Raw genomic sequence first — 25578 nt, 5'->3', positions numbered from 1 at the left:
TACTGTGTACAGTGAAGTGGAGCTAGAGATCATAAAAGATCATAAGGGATTTACCGTTTACATGTTCAAAGTCGATCCACGTAACCGTAGGAGCTAGGAGCAGGCTAAAGTTGACCTATTCATTTTTGTAGGCATGTTTTTCTATTTCTGCATACATATCCCAGTACTCTGACTCCTCTGACTGTGTGACTCTGATCTGAACTGTGTCTAAAACTCTGTGTGGATGACTAACGGTATGGGATACTGATGAACCATCTCTGTAGTGAGCAGCTCCATGGGACACACACTCCCCAGGAAACTGACTGGTACACTGTAGGCTAGAGATGCTGGTCTAAATGGCCAGCCCCCTATCAAGGTCTATTGGTGAGTGTTCTGCAGCAATACCAGAGGCATGGCTGTAAATGTACAAGAGCAGGGTCTGGGAAATGTGCATGATGTGTTCTGGGCTCTATACTGTAGGAGGGGCTGTGATGCTGTTAGTAGCAGGTCAGTATGGTCATTGGTCAGACCCAGCCAGACAGTATTAGACATTAGGAATGACCTGACAGGTAGACAGTCAAAGGCAGAGCAGTGTTGGGAAGAGATGAGTGATGACTGGTATAACTGTTATTAATGATGGTGTGTGTATGGATGGAAGGGTTCAGTTTGGGAGGTGGGATATGTTCATCATCAGTAGGAACTTTGAGGACTGAGTACTGATGCCATTGGGGTGATGATAATGTGTAGAACTCCATTTAGAGTACTTCTCTTAGATTTTACTATGATGGGTTTTTCTCCATTAATTTATTCTGTACTGCTGAATCCTTTCTAAAGAGAGGTTGATGTAAAACCTTGATTATGTTTCTTTTTTTTTTTTAGGACTGATTTGTGATTATTTTCTCACGTCATTGCTTTGACAGCTGTCTGTCTGTCTGGGCCAAAGGGGATGGTGGTTTTCTGTGAGCGTTTGCGTCATCGCAGGTCAGCGCGACCCTGTATCAGCACATATTAATAAAAAACTATTCAAAATCGATCTACTTTGTGTTAATAATTGACTAGAGTTTCTCTACAATCTTTCTATGTGCATTCTAAGCTTAAAATGAAAAGGTGTCTTTAAGTGCTAATGCTTTGAGATGATTTATTCATGGTTTGGCCCGCAGGGTGATGGGATCTGAATATGGTGGTGTATTAAACCTCTGCCTCGTACCAACAGGAGTACAAGACTCAACCCTCCCTGCCTCTGCCTTGCTCTGAGTAAGCTCTCTTGTCAACCACATGCAGATGTAACTGTGGGTGGATTGATTATTTTTCTTGTCTTCTATCCAAGACCTTCAAACAAACAGAACAATCAAAAAAAGCAAAATAAATGAGAAAAAATGAGAGAGAAAGGAGAAGTTGTTTCTATACGAGTCATACTCTCACTCCCACTCAGGGTTGGTTGGTTAGCGAGTGGTCCTGTACGCCCACCATGATTGGAAGACAACCAACAAGGTTATTCTATGTTGAATAGAGGGAAGGGAGGGTTAGTTAATGTAGAGAAATCAACGGTTGTTCATAACAAATGGTGCTGAGCACCAGTGGCAGACATTGAGAACAGAGGATGGTGGTTTCAGTCAGGGCTGGGCAGATTACTTTAAAAATGTAAAGAGTTGCTTAGGTATACAGTAGGCTTAGTAGGCCATATGATAATGCCAACTGCAGATCACATGGATAGAAGGATGGTACAGTACTGTACAACCACCATTTTGGATGTTTCATAGCAGAAAGCCAGCCATTCACAGGAAGTGAAACTACATTAGTGAGTTTGCCATGGCGACAACAAACTACAAGCATTAATGTTTCTGTAGTGTTCACTTCCCCTTAACTTATAATTTGTGATGTGAGGGCCCTACATCAAAAAGTGAAGGGGTTTGTAGTACAGTAGCCAGCCTCCCTTGAAAGCTCCTTGTTACTGATAGTGTGTCATCAGTGTTTGATGAGTGTCTTTTGCTTCCTTGATGGCTCATAATCCTGGCCATTGTAGAATCTGATCGCCATCTAATTAGCTCTTAGCTTATTATTATGTGCATCAGAGCGACTTAATTCATAATTATATGGCTCCCTACTACCATCATCATCAATCCTGTCCCTCTACTCATTTGCTCTGTCCGCTTGGTGTGTGTATGTGTGTGTGTGTGTGTCTATGTGTGTGTTTCATACAAAATGTGTGTTTCGTACAGTATAGTACATGTATGATACACACACACTCCTCCCTCTCCCGACCCATACTGTGCCCCCTCAGTGGTAGTCCCTGTGGGGGAGCTCTCCAGCCTTGACCACCCAGTCACCCCACACTTCAGCACTGTTACAATAGCAGACACACGCAATCACACGCCTAGGGCCTACTAGGTAGACAGATAGAGGGGGAATCTGCATCATTTACACAGCCTCCGTGTCACCCCAGATACACTCCTCCACTCCCCAGCACTCACACAGCCACAGAGGTGAGGCCATCTCAGCAGAAAGGTTAAAATAGCCCTTGCCAATGTTAGTGGCCATTTTGGGCACTCTGAGATGGCATGAGTAGTACACATCACACACAGAACCTAACATCACTGTAATAATAGAGAGTCAGCTATTAAACTCAAACTGAACCAGCACTGGTGATGTCACTGGGTTCTTCCTGGTTCTTTACTGCCCTCAAGTGTTTGGATTTAGCTGTGTTCCTTTATTATACAGTATGTGTCAAGGTAGTGATAGTAGGCTATGATTCTCCTTTATTTTTCCCTCTGTCTCTCCGTCTCTTTGTTAGTGTTTGCTACAGAGTAGTGTCCTCTCTTTCACACCTCTCTGCATTCCCTTTCTCTTCGAAGCCAATACTTTATCAAGTAGAATATTAGAGATCAGCAGATTCTCTTCCACTCCTAAAGGGTGTCTCTCTGCTCCATTTATATTTGAAGAAAATACAGCATGCGGTATGAGAAGGAATATATATTTTTTAATTGCATATATTTTGGATACAAATAATGGAAAATGTTTTAGTCACTAACAGAATATCCCTCTATACGGGAGGGTAAAATAATGAATGGTCATTGAAGCATTAGTAATACTAATTCAATCAAAAAGCAATAAAATAAAAGCAAACAAATATATCACACAAAAAAAAGGGATTAACAATTGTTACATAAAAACCTGACTTACACTTCAGAATAACTTTGTCTCTAAGAAGTGCTAGTTTACTGAAACAACTAAACTAACTAAAAGCAATGGATTTGAACCACAGTTTAGCATGGGCACTCTGAATAATAGTAACTACAGCTGGGGGCAACCCCAAAGCTAGCAGCTTACCAGCGCAGTATTATACTTACATTTTAGTATACAGTTATGTCCTGTGAATGCATTAATGCATCATTCATGTTGTTAAGAATGCATTCATAAGAATATACAACACTATACAAGAAGCAGCTTCAAGTAAGTGTTACGATATTATATAATGTCCTATTATCTTATACTGTTTTATATTACAGTGTATATTATGTTATATTTTATTATATTTAGACTTAGTTTCATGTTATATGTTCTAATATATATATATATTATACATTTTCAACTGGCTTCACGCCATTGTTGACCAGTCCTGGTCCTGCTTGTTCACCAGAGCAGTTTTCTTCATCTGCTGACCCACAGGGCTGTTCTCCAACCCTAGACACAGAACACAGTAAGACAGGCAGGATCAGGAAACAAAACATTGTTATTATTAAAATACAGTGGAGCAAAAGCTTAGAACAGTGTTACTTTAGCAATAGTTATAAAATCACCTGTCAGACAGCAGAGGTCCTCCTCCATTCATCTGAGGAGGTCCTGGACTCTGTGCATCAGGAGTCAGTTCCTTAGTCTCGTCGTTAACCCTGTTGGAGAAATAAGACATCATCAAGATTCACATTCATGATCCACCAAAACACTGTTCCCTATAGAGACAGAGACTAACATGAACCGTGGGATGATAGGGTTGTTGAGGTTATTATCTAATTAGTAGATGTATCAATACATACTGGATCAGGCAACATGGTCTCACATACTCAACCTTCTCTACCATTCCATGCAACTCTAAATGTGTAGTATGTGCTGCTATACATGGAACATTGTTTGAAAAATAAACACTCACCTTCTATATGTCACGCGTCCATTGCTCTGAGGTTGACCCAGAAGTTGTGTGTCATCAGTCTGGCCGTTAACCCTGTGGGAACAATAACAGGGTGGTCATCAGGGTTAACACTTTTGATCCACCACAAGAAAAAGGTTATTAACATGACCCATGGTGAGATTACAGATGAAGGATCTTAATTTGATCACTCTTTTGTTGCTGAGAATTTTCCTGCACAGCAGGAAATGCAATCTTGTAGTGTATTCAAGGTATAAAAAGGTTTCTAAAGTTGGTAATTTCCACTTTAAAATGGCAGACTATCAAGGTATTCATCAATGAAGAGCTATCAAGGTATTCATCATGTGGTAAAGTTTACCTGGCCTTATGGTTTCCATTCACCAGAGTAAATCCAGCATGTCTCTTCTGAGAGAATGCAGTGTCTGTTCCCTCACTGCCCATTGGCTGCACGATCCTCTCGCCTTGACTGATAAAACATTTATTTACATGCATTAGCATTTATCATGCTCATTAGATATTACATGCATTAGAAAATAAGGATAATGTGTAAAACAAACTGGTCTTTCTATTAAACCTGTGGGAGCAAAGACTCATGGGATCAGCTCTGCCTGATCCAGCTCTGACTGAGTATAGAGTATAGTGAGATCCAATCGGTAAATGAAGTAATGAGGATCTCTCTCAGAGAAATGTTTACCTGTTCACAAGATGCCCATTCAGTAGAGAGGACTCAACATGTGTCTCCTGACCGTGTGTTGGGTCCCTCTCCTCTTCCACCCCATCCCCATTGTCCCTGATGGTTCAGAGTGGCAAATGCAATTAGAGATTGAGGAAAACATGAAGTATAGTTGGAGCATAAATATTATGTTCAATAGATAGGCTGTCTAACCTGCCAACGACAAGCACAGATCGGAGAGACTCAGCATCCTCAGCAGCTGGATCATCAGGATCTCCGTTGTCCCTGAGAGAAGTCCAAAAACGTACGTGTTACTTCTTGCTGCTCTAAGATGTTGTCTGGCCTGATAACTGACATTTAGTAATGTATCGTGAATCACTTCAGCATATTTGTCAGGCGCAGGACACAGAACTGAGTAAACAACGTACTTTACTCGGAAAAAAACAAACACTAATTTCCACGCAGGGAAAACACACCAGCTCACAAAAGCGTATGACACAACACAATGAACAAACACGCACAAAACCAGATGTGTACAAACAAGACAAAACAAATGGAAAACAGAAACGTAGATCGGTGGCAGCTAGAAAGCCGGTGACGACGACCGCCGATAGCCGCCCGCACAAGGAGAGGCACCAACTTCGGCGGAAGTCGTGACAATATTAAACCACGTAACTCCTAAAAATGTCCTCAGGTTGACTGAGTCTGACTCACCTCTGGTTTTCCCAGTTGGTGTTAAGGTAGTCCCGATCCAGCCGAACTAGCTGTGCAAGAGCAAGCCTGGTGTTGTGTGTGATGAACAAATGAAAAACAAAGTTCAGTCCTTGGACCCTAATACAAAAAAATAAGCTATACATTTATCCTCTCTGAATTGATCTTGGACAGCTAAGCTGACTGGCTGTACACTCTGAGCAATATTGTTGCTGCAGGTCATAAAAGGTACTCACGGCTGTTTGTCTCTCCAAGGAATGTAGCCATATCTATACAATAAGAAACCAGCAATGCCCAGCAGCAGAGTCAAGCTAACACCAGCTGAAAAACAAAATGCTGTCTACGTCAGTTGTTGAGATCCTGTTAAACTGTGCTATCGAAGTATCATGTAAAGGAAACAAAACTTGACGCAGACCAATTTTTTGAAATATATATTTGTACAATTATAAAGACAAACAGAAAATAAACAAAAAAAGAATCACATACACAAAATACATTGCATACAAAACTAAATCAAATAGCAGCAGACCATTTTCATCAGTCAATACAGTTTTTAAATACGGTTAGTATTACAACTTAGCAATTGATAGCAGCAGATATACTGTACTGTCATAATACTGTTAATGTTGTTAATGCAGACACATTTTCTGAGCTTTTCAAAACAACTAGTAAAATAAATGTAGATAAAATATCAAATAGTAGTACTCTTTTAAGAGCTTTTTCAATAAAGGACAATAGGAGACCATACTTTCAAGAATGGGAATCCGCAGTTCTGTAAGTCCATTGTTAATTCTTCTAATGGCAAGAAGTCTGCAACTTGTTTTAACCACAGTTGAAAAATGTGGGTGGGTTGTCATTTTTCCAACACACAAGAATACATATATTTGCAAAGTAAGAAATAGTTATCAGCAACCTTATCTTGTCTGAATCAATAATAATATATATATATATATAAAAAGGAATGATGTATGCACTAACTGTAAGTTGCTCTGGATAAGAGCGTCTGCTAAATGACGTAAATGTAAATGTAGATGAAAGTGCACAATACTGCCTTATCTAGACACAGAATGGTAAAATAGTCAGGCTTAACATATCAGTTAGACCAAACGTTTTGTTGGATGAAAGCTGAATTGAGAATGTCATGATTTATTGGTTATGTTAACATGTATTTGTGAATCAACAGAACTGCTGTATTAATGTGGGGAATCTGTAAGTATCCTGTCAGATGTGTTGGTGAAGCAAGGTAGGTTTATGGAGTCCAGGTGAGTATGGTGTAACATTTATTTAAACATGTCAGCATCACATGTATTTCTTTAGTGTTACTGTTTTTCTGGGTGAATAAGGTTTGTAAAATATCCTTGGGGTTGGGGGTAATTTCTAAAGTATGGTAAGCAGAAGTGGTCTCATCTCATTGGCAACAATAGCAAGGTAAGTTTATGATGAAACTTGCATGTGTTTTGATTAAGTTGATCACATAGTCCTCAGTCATACAATTGTTAATAATGGAATTTTCTCTGAATGTCTTTTCTTGTAACAAACATTCTATCACAGGTGCAGAATGCAGTGTCCAGTGGGCTAACTGGCATAGCCTGCACAGATGAGCAGCGACAATGGAATGCAGGGACTTGGAGGAACCTTGAGCCAAAGCGGTTAAACAGCATTGACTTCACACACCATAAGGCCAGTGACCAATATGCAGAAAAGTGTCCAGAATGTCCACCCCTGCCTCCCACTCCTGCATTCCGACAATAATATCACAGCCAGTAGCATTACAGGTCAAATTGGACTGAAAGGAATATTTATTTGTAGCTGTACAATTTTAATGTATTTGTACTGATGTGTGTCTCTTCTGTTCAATGCTTTCTAACTCCATATAATAACTTAATATAGATTATCTACCCTTTCCCAGCCACATGGAGAGCATGTCAATTACAACTGCCAGAAGTGCCTGTCCTACAATGAATTTCTGAAACTTGACCCAACCCAGTCGACTGCTTTAGAACAGATCACAAAAGGAGCAGAGTGCCTCACACTTGTGGCATGACTCAAGGAAGCTTTGACTTACTGCAAGCTCAGCCAAGAAGGTCCCTGTCAGGGAATCCACCAACCCTGGTAAGTTTCACCAGGAGCATCTGTATCCCAGGTTCCGAGGGAATGCAGCCACACGCTACGGGAAAGATAATGAGCTGATGGACTCCCAGTGGCTGGAAGACTGTGGATACTCTGTGGACCACAGAGGCACTGTTGTCAGGGTTGAAGAGCCATGGCTATCAGCAAGCCCTGACGGAGTGCTGAACTCCAAGGAGCTGTTGAAGATCAAATGTCCTGTCATGGGGAAGGGCTGTGATTCTCTGGATGATGTCTTCAATGGGAAAGCCTGTGATGTGAAGGTGGTGGAGGGCACACCCCAACTGCAACCACGTGGGCCACGTGGCAACTACATGCAGGTGCAAATTGGTATGTTTTGCACAAGACTGAGAGAAAGTAAGGTGCTCATCTGGACTCCCAGCAAGTTGTCATCTCTGTTCTTTATGATGCACCTATCTGTGCAGAGGCTGTCATGAGGTTGAAGGCCTTCTACTTTACACACATGCTGCCATTTATTGTTGAGGAGCATCAGGCAGGCAGATTGTCACTGAGTGACAAATATATGCAGCTCTGTAGAAGTATGTAGTCAGATATCTCTCCTGTTTGCAGTTACTATTAACAAATTGTTTTCAATTAAAAAGCCTGACTTAATGCATCAACAGTCACAGTATTGTGGAAATTGTTTTTATGGCTTTGTTTTTTATTAATATTAATGAGTATGTAAAACAAATAATTAAGTTGAGTTGTTATAGAATGAATTTAAATGTATTTAATGTAACTTTTGACAGAAATTTTATATATTGGGAAATCGACCCTGTGAATGGCATTTGACTGGTCAGTTCATTCAGCATCTTCATGAATGATATCCCCACGCAGGTTACACATGGCAGCACAGATTCAAAGTATTTTGTCCATTTTAGATGAGAGGTTGATTGGCACTGTCTGTGAGATGAATCTAAGTGTCACACCATGACTCAGGGGACTAGTATATGTTGAGTCAGGGTGTGTATATTCCTTGTTGTATATATTCTATGTTGTATGTATAGATCTATGTTGGCCGGTGTGGTTCCCAATCAGAGGCAGCTGTCGCTCGTTGTCTCTGATTGGGGATCATACTTAGGCAGCCTATTGGCACTGTGTAGTTGTGGGATCTTGTTCCGTGTAAGGTATGTTGTGTCTTCTACCTTGGACTTCACGTTTAGTTTCGTTTATTGTTTTGTCGTGTGTTTATTTAGTTGAATAAACATGTACGTATATCACGCTGCGCCTTGGTCTGACCCGTCATTCAACGAACGTGACAGAAGATCCCACCAAACGAGGACCAAGCAGCGTGCCCAGGCGGAGCGAATTGCCATGTCACAGGTGGGCAATTTGTGGTCATGGGAAGAGATATTTGCGGGGAGAGGACCATGGGCTAAGGTAGATGCCCAGGCAGGAGAGGTGCAACGGCAACACGGAGGAGGCCGGTCGAGGAGGAAGCCCGAGAAGCAGCCCCAGTAATTTTTTTTTGGGGGGCACACAGGGTGGTTGGCGGAGCCTAGTGTCAGAGCAGAGCCAACTCCCCGTACTCACGCGAGGAAGCGTATGACTGGGCAGGCTCCGTGTTATGCGGAGCTACGTACTGTGTCGCCAGTGCGCCGGCACAGTCCTGTACGTCCTGTGCTTGCACCACGCACGTGCCGTGCGAAGATGGGCATCCAGCCAGGAAGGGGTGTGCCGGCTCAACGCTCCTGGTCTCCAATATGCCTCCTCGGTCCCGCATATCCTGCGCCAGTTCTACGTACTATATCGCCAGTGCGCATGCACAGCCCAGTGCGTCCTGTGCTGATGCCTCACACATACTGTGCGGAAGTAGGCATTCAGCCAGGACGGGTTGTGCCAGCTCTCCGCTCCAGACTTCCAGTCCGCCTCCACAGTCCGGCCCGGCCTGTTCCTGCTCCTCGCACCAAGCCAGTAGTGCGCGTCGCCAGTCCGGCCCGGCCTGTTCCTGCTCCTCGCACCAAGCCAGTGGTGCACGTCGCCAGTCCGGCCCGGCCTGTTCCTGCTCCTCGCACCAAGCCAGTGGTGCGCGTCGCCAGTCCGGCCCAGCCCGTTCCTGCCCCTCGCACCAGGCCAGTGGTGCGTGTTCCTAGTCTGGTCCGGCCCGTGCCTGCTCCTCGCACCAGACCAGTGGTGCGTTTGTCCAGTCCGGCACGGCCCGTGCCCGTTCCACCGGTGCCTGGTCCGGCACCGGTCAGCTGCTCCACTCCGGAGCCAGAGCAGTCCGCTCCACCGGTGCCTGATCCAGTTCTGGTCAGCTGTTCCACTCCGGAACCAGAGCAGTCCGCTCCACCGGTGCCTGATCCTGCTCCGGTCAGCGGCTCCACTCCGGAGCCAGAGCAGTCCGCTCCACCGGTGCCTGATCCAGCTCCGGTTAGCGGCTCCACTCCGGAGCCAGAGCAGTCCACTCCACCGGTGCCCAGTCCAGCTCCGGTCAGCGGCTCCAGTCCAGACCATGACGTCAGCCCCTCTCCAGGTTCGGGGTCTCCCACACCAGGGTACAGACAGGGCCTGGCGTATCGTGGGAGGAAGGAGAGGGGAAGCAGCGCGCCGAGGTCCAGACCAGACCAGGGGCGCAACAGGGAGGCGGAGAGGGTGTGGTCGAGGCGGAATGCCCACCCGGCCCCTACCCTGGTATGTGAAGGTGGTGCGGTCGGAGTACTATCACGCCCTGACTCAGGGTACTCGTATATGTTGAGTCAGGGTGTGTATATTCCTTGTTGTATATATTCTATGTTGTATGTATAGATCTATGTTGGCCGGTGTGGTTCCCAATCAGAGGCAGCTGTCGCTCGTTGTCTCTGATTGGGGATCATACTTAGGCAGCCTATTGGCACTGTGTAGTTGTGGGATCTTGTTCCGTGTAAGGTATGTTGTGTGTTCTACCTTGGACTTCATGTTTCGTTTGTTGTTTTGTCGTGGTGTTTATAAGTTAATAAACATGTACGTATATCACGCTGCGCCTTGGTCTGACCCGTCATTCAACAAACGTGACACTAAGTCGTTTGAGCCTTTGAATTACGCGTTCCACATGAACCCTCACGTTAACTATCCGTATTGTACATGTGGTGTCCTCCTCTGACAGCTGTACCACCTCTTTTTGTGAAGGCTGGAATTGTTAGTTTGATCTTCCTCTCGTGTAGCAGATCACGGATTGTGAAGCCCCGTTCAGCCATGACCTCATCACCTGGACAGAGGTACTCCAGGAACCCATCTATCTCCATATGCTGAGGAGATGAACATCACTAGACCACAAGGTGCAATGGCCACCAGGTACTTGATAGTGTTCTGGGCGTAGTAATGGCTGAATCACTCCCCCCTTGAATCCAGATTCTTGCACTTCTATAAAGCAGTTTCTGAGCAGTCAATAATGCAGGTTGTTCCTGGGTAGTGGTCCTTAAAACATTGTGGCATTGTAGCACGGATGGTCTCCCTTGGCAGCCATGGAATGTACTCCCTCAGATTCTCTTCCATCATGTCAATCCAATAACTAATCACTCAACTGACAATACTCTAGGAAACTCCAAACCTTTCTGCTAAGTACTGCTGCAGCAAGTTGAGTGTCATCAGGAGTTGGTCTGTAAGGTCTAACTGAAAGCTGCCTTGGTAGAGGAGTAGAAGATGTTCCACCAGGGTAAAAAAGGCAGCAAGAGACAAGCCTGTATGCAGTCGACAGAGTGCTTCGTTCCTCAGCAGGGTTTTGTAGAGAGGTGCTGCTGGGCACTGTCCCTGCCTCACAGGTAGTGGGCTTTACATGGGTCTTCCCATTGGGTTTGGGCATCCTTCTCTGAAGGCATATCCATTCCATCTATCTGTGTTGGCCAATCCCCATGTTCAATTTGGTGAACACTTGAGCCTGTTGTGTCATCTGTTAAAAATTCAGCATGGCTTGTTAAACAAGTCAATGGACAATTAACAACAAAACTGTACAATAAAACACCATACTGCATGGACGCTCCTAATAAGATTTAATAATCATAATAATTAAGTATATATAAAATGGGAATTTGTTATTGAGTTGTAGAGGAAATAAATTGTGCTATTATGTGACCGTGCTTAGATACAAGAGCGAGAGGGAGACACAAAATGAGAGCAGGCAAACTGCTCAAGCGTTTGGCTTACCTGTCACTGATGACTGGCTGACCAACTCCTGACGCTTCTTCACCAGTGGAGCATCGTAGCCAAGCCATTTTTCTGGGTAAGGATGCTCCACTGTAGGCTTCTTGTCAGATAAGTGGAAGGAATGTTTTGGTGGTTTCTTTAGGTTCAACGCTTTGAGCCAGAGCCGCAAAGACTCTGCGTCTTTAGGAGGTGGATGCAGGTCGTATGGGGCTCCACTGGTACATTCAGATCGACGTAGAGGTTGGTGTTCAAAACATTGGAGGTGGATGCAGGTCGTATGGGGCTCCACTGGTACATTCAGATCGACGTAGAGGTTGGTGTTCAAAACATAGGAGGTGGATGCAGGTCGTATGGGGCTCCACTGGTACATTCAGATCGACGTAGAGGTTGGTGTTCAAAACATTGCTGTTGTAAGAACTGCCTCCTCTTCATCCATTTATTGTGACAGCCTCGTACTGAACATATAATGCTTGTCATGTTGATCGATTTTAGGATTTTGTGCGGTTCTGTCAGTGTAAAACCATCAAGCTCTCAACTAAAAGTACCACTTTTGCATGCGCCAGCGTCGCGCGAATGTTGCCGGAAATAGAAACACTATTCTGCTTCGAATCCCGGTCCCACTACTCTTCTTCACACCTCCATTCTATCAGTATCTCCTTTATTAATGTCTATCGGTTTCAATAAAACACTAAAATAGTATTTGTTTAAAAGAAGAAGACGAAGATGAAGAAGAAAAATAATACGAAGCTGTGGTGACAGTAGAATGTCAAACAAAATAAACAATATGGAAACACTCACCAGTGATTTTCTTTGTGTTGCTAGTGGCTTTGGCCTTGTCTCCATTTCCTGAGTATAATCAGAGAGTAAAGTCATTTCAATTGAATACGTTCTTTGTCAAAGCAGTGACACAGAATAATGTTTTAACCATTGGGACTGATAGAGATGCAGTAGACTGTAATGAGCTGTCTTTATATTAGTTAAGAGTACTTACCTGATGTGTCACCGGAGGTGTCAGTCAGATTGTCAGTCGGATTGAAAAGTGGAGTTGTCACAGGCTCATGCAACCTCTCTACAGACAAAGATCAGACAAAGAAGTGATTTTGTCTTATCTTACGTACAATGCTCTCCCTCGCCCTCCATTTGGCAAATATGACCATAATTCAAGCCTTCTGATTCCTGCTTACAAGCAAACACTAAAGCAGAAAGTACCAGTGACTCGCTCAATACGGAAGTGGTCAGATGACGTCGATGCTACGCTACAGGACTTTTTTGCTAGCACGGACTTGAATATGTTCCAGGATTCATCCAACGGCATTGAGGAGTATACCACCTCAGTCACTGGCTTCGTCAATAAGTGCATCGACGACGTCGTCCCAACAGTGACCGTACGTAAATATCCCAACCAGAAGCCATGGATTACAGGCAACATCCGCACCGTGCTAAAGGCTAGAGCCGCCGCTTTCAAGGAGCGGGACACTAATCCAGACGCTTATAAGAAATCCCGCTATGCTCTCAGACGAACCATCAAACAGGCAAAGCGTCAATACAAGACTAAGATTGAATCCTACTCACCGGCTCTGACACTCGTCGAATGTGGCAGGGCTTGCAAACTATTATGGACTACAAAGGGAAACCCAGCAGCGAGCTGCCCAGTGACGCGAGCCTACCAGACAGGCTAAATGCTTTATATGCTCGCTTCGAGGCAAGCAACACTGAAGTATGCATGAGAGCACCAGCTGTTCCGGACGACTGTGTGATCACGCTCTCCGTAGCCGATGTGAGCAAGACCTTTTAAACAGGTCAACATTCACAAGGCCGCGGGTCCAGATGGATTACCAGGCAAGCGGTACCGGAGCACCAAGTCTAGGTCCAAAAGGCTCATTAACAGATTCTACCCACAAGCCATAAGACTGCTGAACAATTAATCTACCCCCCTTTGTTTTTACACTGCTGCTACTCACTGTTTATAATCTATGCATAGTCACTTTACCCCTACCTACATGTACAATTTACCTCGACTAACCTGTACCCCCGCACATTGACTCGGTACCGGTACCCCCTGTATATAGCCTAGTTATTGCTATTTTATTATGTTACTTTTTCAAACTTGAGTTTATTTAGTAAAACTGCATTGTTGGTTAAGGGCTTGTAAGTAAGCATTTCACAGTAAGGTTGCATTTCACCTGTTGTATTCGGCGCATGTGACAAATATATATATATATATTAGTTTGCTGATATTAAAGTATTCACCCGTGGTGTTAGTCGGATTGCAAATTAAAATGTCAGTTGAATTGTCAGTCTACATTTTTTACAGCAGACGCTCTTATCCAGAGAAATTAGGGTTAAGTGCCTTGCTCATTAAGGTTAAGTGCCTTGCTCAAGGGCACATCAAAATATATTTTGCGTAGTCGTTTTGGGATTTGACCCAGAGTCCTTTTGGTTACTGCTCCAGCGCTGTTAACCGCTAGTTTACCTGTCGCCAGTCAAATTAAAACGTGGAGGTGTCACAACCTAATTCCTCCTCTGGACAGACAAACTAAGATAATAATGTGGGTGTCTGTATGGGCTCTTATAAGATACCTAGGCTACTGCAAGCAGTTTAAAATGAAAGAAAACAGTAAAATCATTCTTTACCTGCAACAATGTAATGCAAATGGCACTCCTCAAACATGCCCTTAAGAGAAGACATGGTGGCAGTAAGTATCTATAAAATCATATTCAACAATCAAATTATCAATTGTGTGAAATAATAACAGGACTCACCTGGGGAACATGAAAGAATTTGAATGTCAGATTCAGGCATTCAGAGAGGATGATAGCACTGTTGTACACTCTTATCACTTTATCAGAAACATTAGCCTCAAAAGGCTTGTTCAATCCACGGTAGGCTATTGAAGTCTGTGGAAAAGCACATAAGAAAATAAAGAATTGAATTCAGGTATTGCATCAAAGAGCCCTGATTTGTAATACAACATAGTACTTATTATCTGGAAAACAAATACCAACATATACAGTCTGTGTGCTGATTCTTCACCCTTTCCCCCAAAGTGTACACTTGCACACTTCCCACCATGGTTAAAAACATTGGATTGATGTAAACATCAGCTGGAGGGACTTTCCAACATTGTGAAATCCATGGCGGGATGTGTGCAAGTGCGCACTTTGGGGGAAGGGTGGAGAATCAGGACGAAGCCTGTAGTACAAATCCTGCATAAAAACATAAGATCTCCACTAACATTGTTGGAGTACACCTCAATTTCAGATCCAGCCGGAGTTTCATATTGGTACACATATTCATCTCCCGTCTTCAAATCTTCACAGAACCTGTCAATTTTCTTGATGGGAGAGCATGCTAAGCAAGCTATGGAAGAAGACATTCCTTTAGTGCAACTTTCGATGCAGCTTTACTTTAACGTTACTGACAAACTTCCTTAAACACAAGCACAAGCAAAATGAAATAGAGATATACCGCAGTTACCAATGTTTGAGATCCTGATACAGTTAAACAAATCACAGGGACAAACAGGTTGTGTATGAGGCTAACAGGTTGCTAGCAGACCTCGCCCAGGTGACACAATACAGCAAGATAACTTTCTGCCTTCAGGGCGTTTTATAGCAATGTAGCAATGTTAAAGTGCAAATACTGTGTTACAATTTAGTCTTTACCTTGAAACGGGAGCAACAAAAATCCAAACAGGCTGAATAGATACATTTTTAGTCTGTAGTCTGTTTAGAGCTGCCTTCTTGCTTGCTGGTTTAGTAAAAAAGGTTTCACTTTTCTTGTTCCTGCTTCAGTATGTTCCTGTAAGAAAACAGGAGGAGTTATAAGTTACTGTATAACTACAGTTTCTAAACCCAGAGACGCAACATCACGAGAACGCTTGCTAAGCAGACTAAGTAAACCAAGCCGGGGATTGAGGTTTGAGAAGTCAATGAGAGAAGTGAAAAATTCTTCCTTAGTTGTTAATTTTCTCGAAATCTAAAGGCACAACCTAGAGTTGAGCTAATTTCTTAAGTATTTGAACATGTTATTACTCCAACTAGTGCCTTTGATTTGGCGGCCTGCACATGCACAGATTGGCACGAGACGACCGTTAGACCCGATGACGTGTTTCTGCGCATGAGCTTAGCAAGTCAACATTACCATGACATCAACTTCAAGTGTAATCAGGGATTTCTATTGAAGAAGTAATTTTAGCATATCTTCATACTGTACTGTCTTTGGTATAACTTTCTCAATAGACAACTGATATGGGCTGTAGCTTTTATTGTGCCTCATTGTTCAAAGTGTTCAAAGTTGTGATTTATAAATACGTGGAGTTATGAACACTAAGTACGCAAGGACATTTTGATTTGAATAGGTAATCAAAAATGCAAAATATTTTAAAGGACTTGGTGGGAAGTTGTAGTTATAATCATGTCACTCCATTTGCTAACTTAGTTCAATTTACACATCTACACCCACAAGCCACTGTGGCCCCAATGGAATTCTGAATCTCCAGGGTGGGATAACCCCCCACCCCAAAGCCCTGTCTCTTATACTGAACAAAAATATACACGCAACACGCAACAATTTCAAAGATTTTATTGAGTTACAGTTCATATAAGGGAATCAGTCAATTGAAATAAATGTATTAGGCCCTAATCTATGGATTTCACATGACTGGAAATACAGATATGCATCTGATGCTCACAGATACCTTTAAAAAAAGGTAGGGGCGTGGATCAGAAACCAGTCAGTATCTGGAGTGACCACCATTTGCCTCATGCAGCGCACACATCTCCTTCACATAGAGTTGATCAGGCTGTTGATTGTGGCCATTGGAATGTTGTCCCACTCCTCTTCAATGGCTGTATGAAGTTGCTGGATATTGGCGGGAACTGGAACACGCTGTTGTACACGTCGATCCAGGGCATTCCAAACATGCTCAATGGGTGAAATGTCTGGTTAGTATGCACATTTTCAGCTTCCAGGATTTGTGTACAGATTCTTGCGACATGGGGCCGTGCATTATTATGCTGAAACATGAGGTGATGGCGGCGGATGAATGGTACGACAATGGGCCTCAGGATCTCGTCACGGTATCTCTGTGCATTCAAATTGCCATCGATAAAATGCAATTGTGTTCATTGTCCGTAGCTTATGCTTATGCTTGCCCATACCATAACTCCACCGCCACCATGGGGTGTTCACAACATTGACATCAGCAAACCGCTCGCCCACATGACGCCATACACGTGGTCTGCGGTTGTGAGGCCGGTTGGATGTACTGCCAAATTCTCTAAAAACGACGTTGGAGGCGGCTTATGGGTAGAGAAATGAACATTCAATTCTCTGGCAACAGCTCTGGTGAACATTCCTGCAGTCAGCATGCCAATTGCACGCTCCCTCAAAACTTGAGACATCTGTAGCATTGTGTTGTGTGACAAAACTGCACATTTTAGAGTGGCCTTTTATTGTCCCCAGCACAAGGTACACCTGTGCAATGATCATGCTGTTTAATCAGCTTCTTGATATGCCACACCTGTCAGGTGGATAAATTATCTTGGCAAATGAGATATTCTCACTAACAGGGATGTAAACAAATTTGTACACAACATTATTCAGAAATAAGCTTTTCTGGGTTATTTTATTTCAGCTCATGACACACTGGACCAACACTTTACATGTTGCATTTATTTTTTTGTTCAGTACATACTGTGGGTGAACACTAGAGCATAGCCTTTCAATGTGAGTGGAATCCATCTGTATAGATCAAACATAGTTATCTTCTTTGTCAAATGTCATTAATGTTAATGACAATAGAACATTTGTACAGTCAGGCAAACTACTGAGGGAGAGGCATCATCTACCGATGTATCAACCGTCTACACACAGAAACTCAGCCCACCTGTCTGTCTGTCCTTCCTCCATCTGTATGAAGAAGAAGATTACATATAATATATCACTACCACAGACAAAAGGTATGGGAAATGTCCATATCAGTAAACTCATTATCCTCCACATACTGTACCATACCATCATTGTTTCCTGTGTGTTACTGGTGAACACATCAGACATCCAACAAAGACAGACATGCAGTACTTTAGACTCAGTACAGTTGTGTATATGAGCACATCTGTGAGGGTCTACAGTAGCTACTGTAGAAACCAGGAGCATTAGTGTGGCTCGTGTGTGTGTGTGTGTGTGTGTGTGTGTGTGTGTGTTTGTGTGTGTGTCTCTACATGAACTTAAAAAACTGAAAACAAGAGTGACAGAAGACAAAATAAATAATCCGTTTGATCTTTCCCTCTCCTCCAGAGTGTCTCATTTGAAGAAAACACGACCACATGCTGGAAAGGAATGTTTTAATGATAAAAGGAATGAAACACATATTATAATATTAAGAAGCGTTGGACCAGTAACCCAAAAGTCGCTGGTTCGAATCCCCGAGCCGACTAGGTGAAAAATCTGTTGAGGTACCCTTGAGCAAGGCACTACACTTTAATTGCTCCTGTAAGTCGCTCTGGATAAGAGCATCTGCTAAATGACTAAAATGTTAATATATTAAATAAAACAAGTTGTGACCAAGAACAAAACTCTGCAGAATAGCCTTCCTAAATTTGCAGGCTTAAAAGTATATATGACAATGACAATAATGTGGAGGTTCAAACTAATACATGCAGAAGGTTTGTTACAAATAATACAAGAGATTATGAGGGACAATTGTATACATCAGACCTGAGTCGTTCATTAAACAATAGTCTTAAGTAACTCGCTCACTTGTATTGGTTGATTATAAGCAATGAATGAGCAGACTGTCAATCCAACAGTCAAAATGCATAGTACTATAAATTGGTAATGAAAATGTAATAAGGAAATCAAACTAAATACATGTATAAGGTAACTAACCATAAAAAGCATCAGGCAAAAGCCATTCATAAAAGTATGGGACCAACCCACAGACATGACATATCAAATACATTACAATTAAGTAAAATAACCATCATCAAAATATGAAGAAAATGAACCTTTTCTGACACTAAGGTTATAAGGTCTCAAAGTATGTGGGTATGTAATTCACCTAAGTCATTTGACCTGACAGATACTCTCAATGTGATAAACGTGATAAACATTCTAATGAAATGGTGAACACATATCTATGGAGGACTAAAAGTGCCACAATTAAATAAATAAATACACCATTAAATAATTACTTAAATGTGTCATTAATTAATTAAAATTTGAATTAAATACATAAATGTGTTACTAAATGTGCCATTAATTAATTCAAATACCGATTAATTTGATGTAAAATACATATATAATTATTTTTCACAATATATAATTATTTTTCACAATTAAATAAATAAATACACCATTAAATAATTACTTAAATGTGTCATTAATTAATTAAAATTAGAATTAAATACATAAATGTGTTATTAAATGTGTCATTAATTAATTCAAATACCGATTCATTTTATGTAAAATACATATATAATAATTTCACTATTTACATTTACATTTCATGGTCCTGCGTTGGAGTGCTTCCTGAATTACTTAAAACTGTCAAACTGACCCATCAAAAGTTGGTAGGCGGAACCTAACGCCTGATTGGTTACCCTCTGCATCAAGCCAAGACAAATCAATTCCGGATAATGGATTGATGCAGAGCTACTGAACACATTCCAATACACTGGGTGGCGCTATTCACCTCTACGTTGGTTTAGTTACACGGTTAAACAGAACTTTCATTGCAACGGCTAAAAATCAAGAGAAGACTCGGTCCTGCTAGCCCCAATGTTGAGACGCTGTGTGAGGTGCAGGACAAAATGTCTAAAAGTTGCCCGGAGCTGCTGAGAGAAGCAGCGAATTTGATTGAGGAAGCTCTGAGCAGAAGTCCAACGGCTCCCGCGGCACCGGTGACTCCGGCAGCTCAGTCACAGCAGATACCGGCCGCTCAATCACGTACACCTGTCCAAGGTAAGCTAAGTAATTTCATGTTAGCCAGGTGTGCTGCTATTTAATGATTCGGGACACACGTGTAGGTTAAATTAGATCGACTCGAACATGTATTTGCATGCGGTATTATGATGCTTCGTGCGTGACACGTTTATTGTTAATGGGGGGGGAAGCATAAACCTAGCTAGTTCGCTAATCGGCTAAATGGTGTTAGCTGGCTTGAGCATCCCAAGATAGAAGTAGAGGCTGTTTTAGCTGACTGGTGACCATTGAGCTGTTACGTTTTTCTGTGTTGCAGCGGAGGTAGCAAGGCTCTTTGCGCCATATAACATTGGAGCCAGAAGGAATATGACGAGACGACCAGCACAAGTCCAAGTTAGCCGAAGAAGCTACACACACACTGTCTGTTGTTTGGCTGACCACAATGCGGATAAAATTCCAAGCGTACTGTTTAAAGCTGAACTTCTTACTTCAGGACTTGGAGAGCAAAAAGTAACATTTTCAGTTCAGTGCGAAACTAGGCATTTACCAAAAGTAAAAAAAGTTTGTACTGTCTGTGGCTTGTTGAAATTATTTGCATTTCTTTTTATAGTGACTCAAACTTAATTGGTGTTCATAGTGTCAATAATAGTTATCACAGGCTTATTTGCTTAATTTAAGGTGAGGTGAGTTATGATTTTGTTTTGTTTTTTTCTCCAGGGAATGACCACGATCCCATGGTTATAACAAATAAACTGATGGAAGTGTTTCCGAAGCTCCAACAAGGGGGAGGCTTTGAATTTCTAAAACTTGTAGGATCTACTCGCAGTCGAAATCTTGCGTTGCTTCAGTGTCCCAGCACTGGATACACCCTTGCCTATCTGAAAGATCCATCGACGATGATTGGACAGGCTACAATCTACATACGTCCACTTCAACAGGATCTACCCTTAGATTGTGTACATACATTTACAGAGACTTAGTTTAATACATAATCAAAACAAAGATTACTGGTGACTTTTAATCATTAATTAAAAGCCATTTGTTGTTGTTGTTAGGAGAGCTCACGTCCTGCCTCTGGTCCAGTCATCCCCTGCATCACTTGTCAGAAGGAAGTTCCCTTTTCAGAGATGAAGCTGCACAGATTGAGCTGCAATGGGTATGTACTTCTTAAAGCAATGCAAGGGTAGCATAATTTATTTTCTTTGGGAATATGTCTCTCTTATTGTTGTGCACACAAATAAGCGAGTATGACCATCATTTAAATTGTGTTAACTTCAAGGACACCCATGCAGGAATCAGAAAGAGAACAAGAGGGAGGCCAAAGTGAAGAAAATGATAGTGAGACAGCCCTAGTCAGTGACAGTGTTCCAGTGAGCCCTGAAACATCAGCTGAGAGTGCAGTAGTACCGGCAGTGATTGTCAACGAGGAGTTGGATCGCAAAGAAACAGACAGTGGTTTGTGTCATCACAATAGTGTTGCTATAAGATTGTGTGTAACTGAAAAGTTAATAGAAAGATAACACCTGTAGGATATAATTAGATAAGATAATACAGTTACAGACAATTAATAACATGCAACTGGGTTTTTCTATTTTTCTAATATTTAGTTGTAGTTGTTTAGTAGTGCTGTTTTTATGTCAACTCAGCGTTGTGACAGGTTCTGAAGATGTTGGGTCTCACGTTTTGTCAGTGAAATGAACAGAATTTTCCTCCTGTTCTGTAGAGTGAGAGGATATCTGTATATGCAGGTAACATGCCAACTCACAATATGTCTCTCTGTAATAGATAACTTTATTGTTGTTGTTTGTTTAGAATGGAAGCTTATTAAAGAACCCACTCAAGCTGCCAAAGTTTTCAAAGAGAATCTGCTAAGGGAACATGCAACTGGGAAACCACTTAGAATGAAGATGGATGTAAGGGACTCTGAAGAGGACAGGGAACGGGAGCTTCTCTTATTATATAAACAGCAGCAAGAATGGGCATGTCCACTTCATTGTACTCTGGTTGGTAAGTAATATAACATTTATAATATAAATACATCAGTACAGTTTATACCACTCAAGTAGCTTATATGGAATTGTTAAATGGGAGAATGGAATGCACAAAATTATATAATTGATAAAAATGTTATATGTATGTATGTGAATATTGTGCACAATATACTCTTGTTATCTGGAATAATCAATATTAAGGATGCTATTCTAGAATTACAGCCAATAGAAGTTTTTCTCCCTTTCTTGTTAAATGTTACCAAATCCAGTTACCTGTATTAGGCCGCCACTTTTTTTTCCAGTGTTATTATCAGTATTTTATTTCAGGTGATGTTGCTATCGGAGAGGGAGTGATGCGGTACTTTATGACAACAATCATATCCAAACTCCAGTTTGGATTCAGTCTAGATCTTGGTAAGTATCTTACTAATTTTTTGAAGGTTAATCCATCTATAAATTGCAGAAATGTCTGTCTGTAGCGCATGTCTCTCAGTTAGTCCGATGGATTTCAAACTTGACAGGTGTCTTGCTCTGGTCACGAGTAAGTGCAGTGCCAAGTTTGACGACGTTTGGATAAACGCAAAAGATAGCGTTACATATATAGGTAAAAGAAGCACACATTGGCTTTTGCCGCTCTTGCTGCTTGCCATTCTCACACTGCATGCAACGCTGACTGAGCACCTGTTTGTGTCGTGACTCACTCTACACCGCCTCTCTCTATGCGCGCGCACACACACACACACGTACACGTACGTTCTGGTGGTTGATGAACGCGGATATGTGCTGTTTAGCGGAGGGCCGGTGGGCAATGTTTTGTGTCAGGTAAGTCTGTAGTAGGGTATACAGGGGAATTGAATTTGAAGTGGTTTGGGGTCCTTCTGTAAGTCATTTTGGAGTAGGCTACAATTTGGTTTAAGTGAATTCTACAAGCAGCAATACCACAGGCCAAGTAATCGCCACTAGTATGATGTAATATATCTATCTATCTATCTATCTATCTATCTATCTATCTATCTATCTATCTATCTATCTATCTATCTATCTATCTATCTATCTATCTATCTATCTATCTATCTATCTATCATACATTTTTATTTAATGTATTTAAGAGGTTAATTGTTGTGACTTTATTCCCTGCTCTCTTGGTACTTTACAGGAGGAATGGGCCGAACACTGCTATTTGAGGGTGAACCTGACCATCTTGTTCCAGCAGCATCAGAGGCACTTATTGAAAGCAACCTCTTCCGGGTTGCAGGAAGGATGTTGGGCCACACCCTTCTGCATGATGGTCCCCATGTCACAGGACTAAGTCCTGCTGTAATTCATGTACTGTTCAATGGGGACCCTGAAATGGCTACTGTTGTTACAGAAGACTGTCCTGATCTGCACATCAGGAGCATCATAGAACTGGTATGTAACCTAAAAGAAACTTTGCCATGTAAAAAATATTGCTTGGGCAGATATAATAACTTGTATGGTCTTAATTCTAGCTTGAACATGAAGATCTTACACCGGAACAGAAGGACACAGTTTCAGATCTTTCCATGTCTTGGGATCTTCCGGCAGTCACCAAAACAAATCGGAGATGGCTACATAACAAACTTCTACTCCATGCAGTGAGTTCCTGCTGGTTAAGTGACAGAATTCATCGCTGTACTTGTTGAAATTATAGAATGTGTTGTGAACCCTGGCTTGTTATGTTAACACGAGAGTTTAAGTACTAGAGTTTTAATGGATTTTTATAAAGCACTTTATTGTGTTTATTAACATTTTTCCTACTGTGCCAACTTTTGTCAAATTTGGGTTAAGGATTTGGGCTGTAATATGGGTCGGTCTGTCTCTTAGGTCGTTGGGAGGACCATGCGCCAAATTAAACAGTTGAGAAAGGGACTGAAAGATGTGATGGTATGGCCCCTGCTGACATCTAGGCCGGATGTTGTACCACTTCTTTTCCCCAAAATGGCTGAAATGCAGTTCACACCCCAGGTAAGTCAGTAATTTAGTTATATTTGTGACTTAACTTGATGAATTTACGTGTATTTTCAATGACTGAGATGGATATTTTTCCATTTTCTAAGAATTTGATCTGCATAGTCCTTCACCAAAATAAGTTCTCCCTTTTTTTAAATTACAATTTTTGTTTTCTTTAAGATGCTCCTAGAAAAAATCACATGGCCAGTTGAGGACAGTGATGATGAAGACTTTGACTTAGACACCACCTGCCGCATCACTGGCTTTCTAAGGATGTTCATTGAAACAGGTATAAACCTTATTTTCTCTCTTTACAAATGCTTCTATGTCTCATGGATAGATATGATCAATTACAGTTGAACTAAATGTCTTTAATCCATTTTATGACTTTTAGCTTCATCAGGTACCCTGGCCCAGCTGCTGACATTCTGGGTTGGCTGGGAGATGCTTCCTCCTGAACTGAGAGTGGAGATTTCTGGGGGAACCCTTCCTACGTCCTCCACATGCTTTGAAACCCTAAAGCTGCCAGCTCATTTCAAACTCTACATGGACTTTGAGAAAGCACTTGTCGCTGCCATAAAAAGTACTGGATTTGGGCTTGTTTAAGTTTTTTCAGACGTCAATTAGGGCTGGGCAATATTTTAATATTATATCTATCGTGATATAAGACTAGATATCGTCTTAAGGTGCTTTTCCATTACCAGTACCTACTTGACTCGCCTCGCCTCGACTCGCTGTGCGTCCGTTTCCCAATGCAGATTTTAGGATTGCCTCAGCGTGGCTGGTCGTCATAGCGACTGCCGTGGGCGTGGCTTAGTAGCTTGCTTTCCCATTGTAAAATCCCCGCCGCATTTCCTGGTTCTCAGTCTCCGTGAACAACATGATATCAAAGAGATAGTTAACGTTAACTGCTCCAGATTTCCCACCGTGATCACATATATATGACTCTAGAGTCGCTCTGCGTGGAGCCTCCGGCAGTAAAAACCACCGCTGGCTAAACTATTTTAAAATGCTGTCTGTCGCTGGCAATGCAGTGATCAGTGACGATTCTTTCCGACCAATCAGCAGCCTGCAGGGTTTCACGTCACCTTCTCGGCTCGCCTCAGCTCGCTTGGAACCTCGACTGAGCAGGTGCTAAAAAAAGTATATGTTAGCAGGTACCAGGTACTTTTTTTCGTAATGGAAAACCAAAAAAGGCGAGGCGAGGCGAGTAGGTACCATGTAATGGAAAAGCACCATTAGATTTTGAAGAAGTGTAATATCGTTACATGGTAAGTTTAGTCTTTTCCTGGTTTCAAAGGCTGCATTACAGTAAAGTGATGTCATTTTCTGAACTTACCAGACTGTTCTAGCTGTTCTATTATTTGCCTTTTACCACTTAGTCATTATATCCACAATATGATAGTTATTTATCCGAAATCTAAATGTGGAAGATATTTTGTGAATGCACCAATTGTCAACCTTACAATATCGTTGCAATATCGACAACAAGGTGTTAGGTCAAAAATGTGATATTTGATTTTCTCCATATTGCCCAGCCCTAATGTCAATGCATACACAGTTCAGATGAATTGACACAAGTTCAGTGTCTTTGAAAACATTAACACACTGTGCAGTAGTTGACTTTTTTTTCTTCCATTTACTAAAATCAAACTGTTCTGCACCTTCAGTGCTAACAGTACAGCATTCATGTTAGTCATTCTGTGGACCATAATGAGACAGGAAGCTTCAAAGAAACAGCTTTTTTTCCTTTCTTTTAAAAGGAAAGTAAACTTTCAGTTTTTCCTTGCTTGTTCTAACACAACAAATAAAAACATGGGTTGGACATCAGTCTAAGATTCTTGATAACACTTCCACAGTCTCTACATATAGTCTAAGTGCATCAGTAACAGAAACTCCTGGAGCTGGCAAAATTGCAACCTCTTCATCTGAGAGC

General features: G+C 41.9%; 2 protein-coding genes and 1 long non-coding RNA gene across 4 annotated transcripts; 2 read left to right on the top strand and 1 right to left on the bottom strand.

The window, feature by feature from the left end:
• Nucleotides 1-2936: 2936 nt before the first annotated feature.
• Nucleotides 2937-15551, bottom strand: LOC311103545 (uncharacterized protein). 2 transcript variants are annotated; one of them, XM_084145130.1, is made up of 14 exons: nt 15420-15551; nt 14990-15114; nt 14517-14651; nt 14388-14427; nt 12745-12822; nt 12552-12599; nt 5741-5825; nt 5508-5573; nt 5007-5078; nt 4815-4910; nt 4479-4586; nt 4124-4195; nt 3777-3866; nt 2937-3660 (listed from the first exon to the last, which is right to left on the bottom strand). In XM_084145130.1, exons 1-14 carry the CDS (start codon nt 15463-15465, stop codon nt 3555-3557), a joined length of 1167 nt encoding a protein of 388 aa, XP_084001256.1. In that variant the 5' UTR covers nt 15466-15551; the 3' UTR covers nt 2937-3554. The 2 variants fall into 2 exon arrangements, with proteins under 2 accessions (XP_084001256.1, XP_084001257.1); XM_084145131.1 differs by lacking the exon at nt 14990-15114 and having other exon boundaries at nt 15420-15489.
• A 5090-nt stretch (nt 15552-20641) lies between these two features.
• Nucleotides 20642-22932, top strand: LOC311103694. Its single transcript, XR_014610111.1, has 4 exons — nt 20642-20836; nt 21493-21687; nt 21999-22085; nt 22828-22932. It is a non-coding gene; the product is annotated as an uncharacterized lncRNA (long non-coding RNA).
• A 39-nt stretch (nt 22933-22971) lies between these two features.
• LOC311103693 (uncharacterized protein) lies at nt 22972-24377 on the top strand. Its single transcript, XM_084145308.1, has 5 exons — nt 22972-23081; nt 23162-23287; nt 23517-23657; nt 23823-23931; nt 24037-24377. Exons 1-5 carry the CDS (start codon nt 23022-23024, stop codon nt 24246-24248), a joined length of 648 nt encoding a protein of 215 aa, XP_084001434.1. The 5' UTR covers nt 22972-23021; the 3' UTR covers nt 24249-24377.
• Nucleotides 24378-25578: the final 1201 nt, after the last annotated feature.

Source organism: Coregonus lavaretus, assembly GCF_964263955.1.
Source record: "Coregonus lavaretus genome assembly, chromosome: 28".
Lineage (NCBI taxonomy): Eukaryota > Metazoa > Chordata > Actinopteri > Salmoniformes > Salmonidae > Coregonus > Coregonus lavaretus.
Note: the sequence above shows the minus strand (reverse complement) of the source record. Positions and strands in the feature narration are given on the sequence as shown.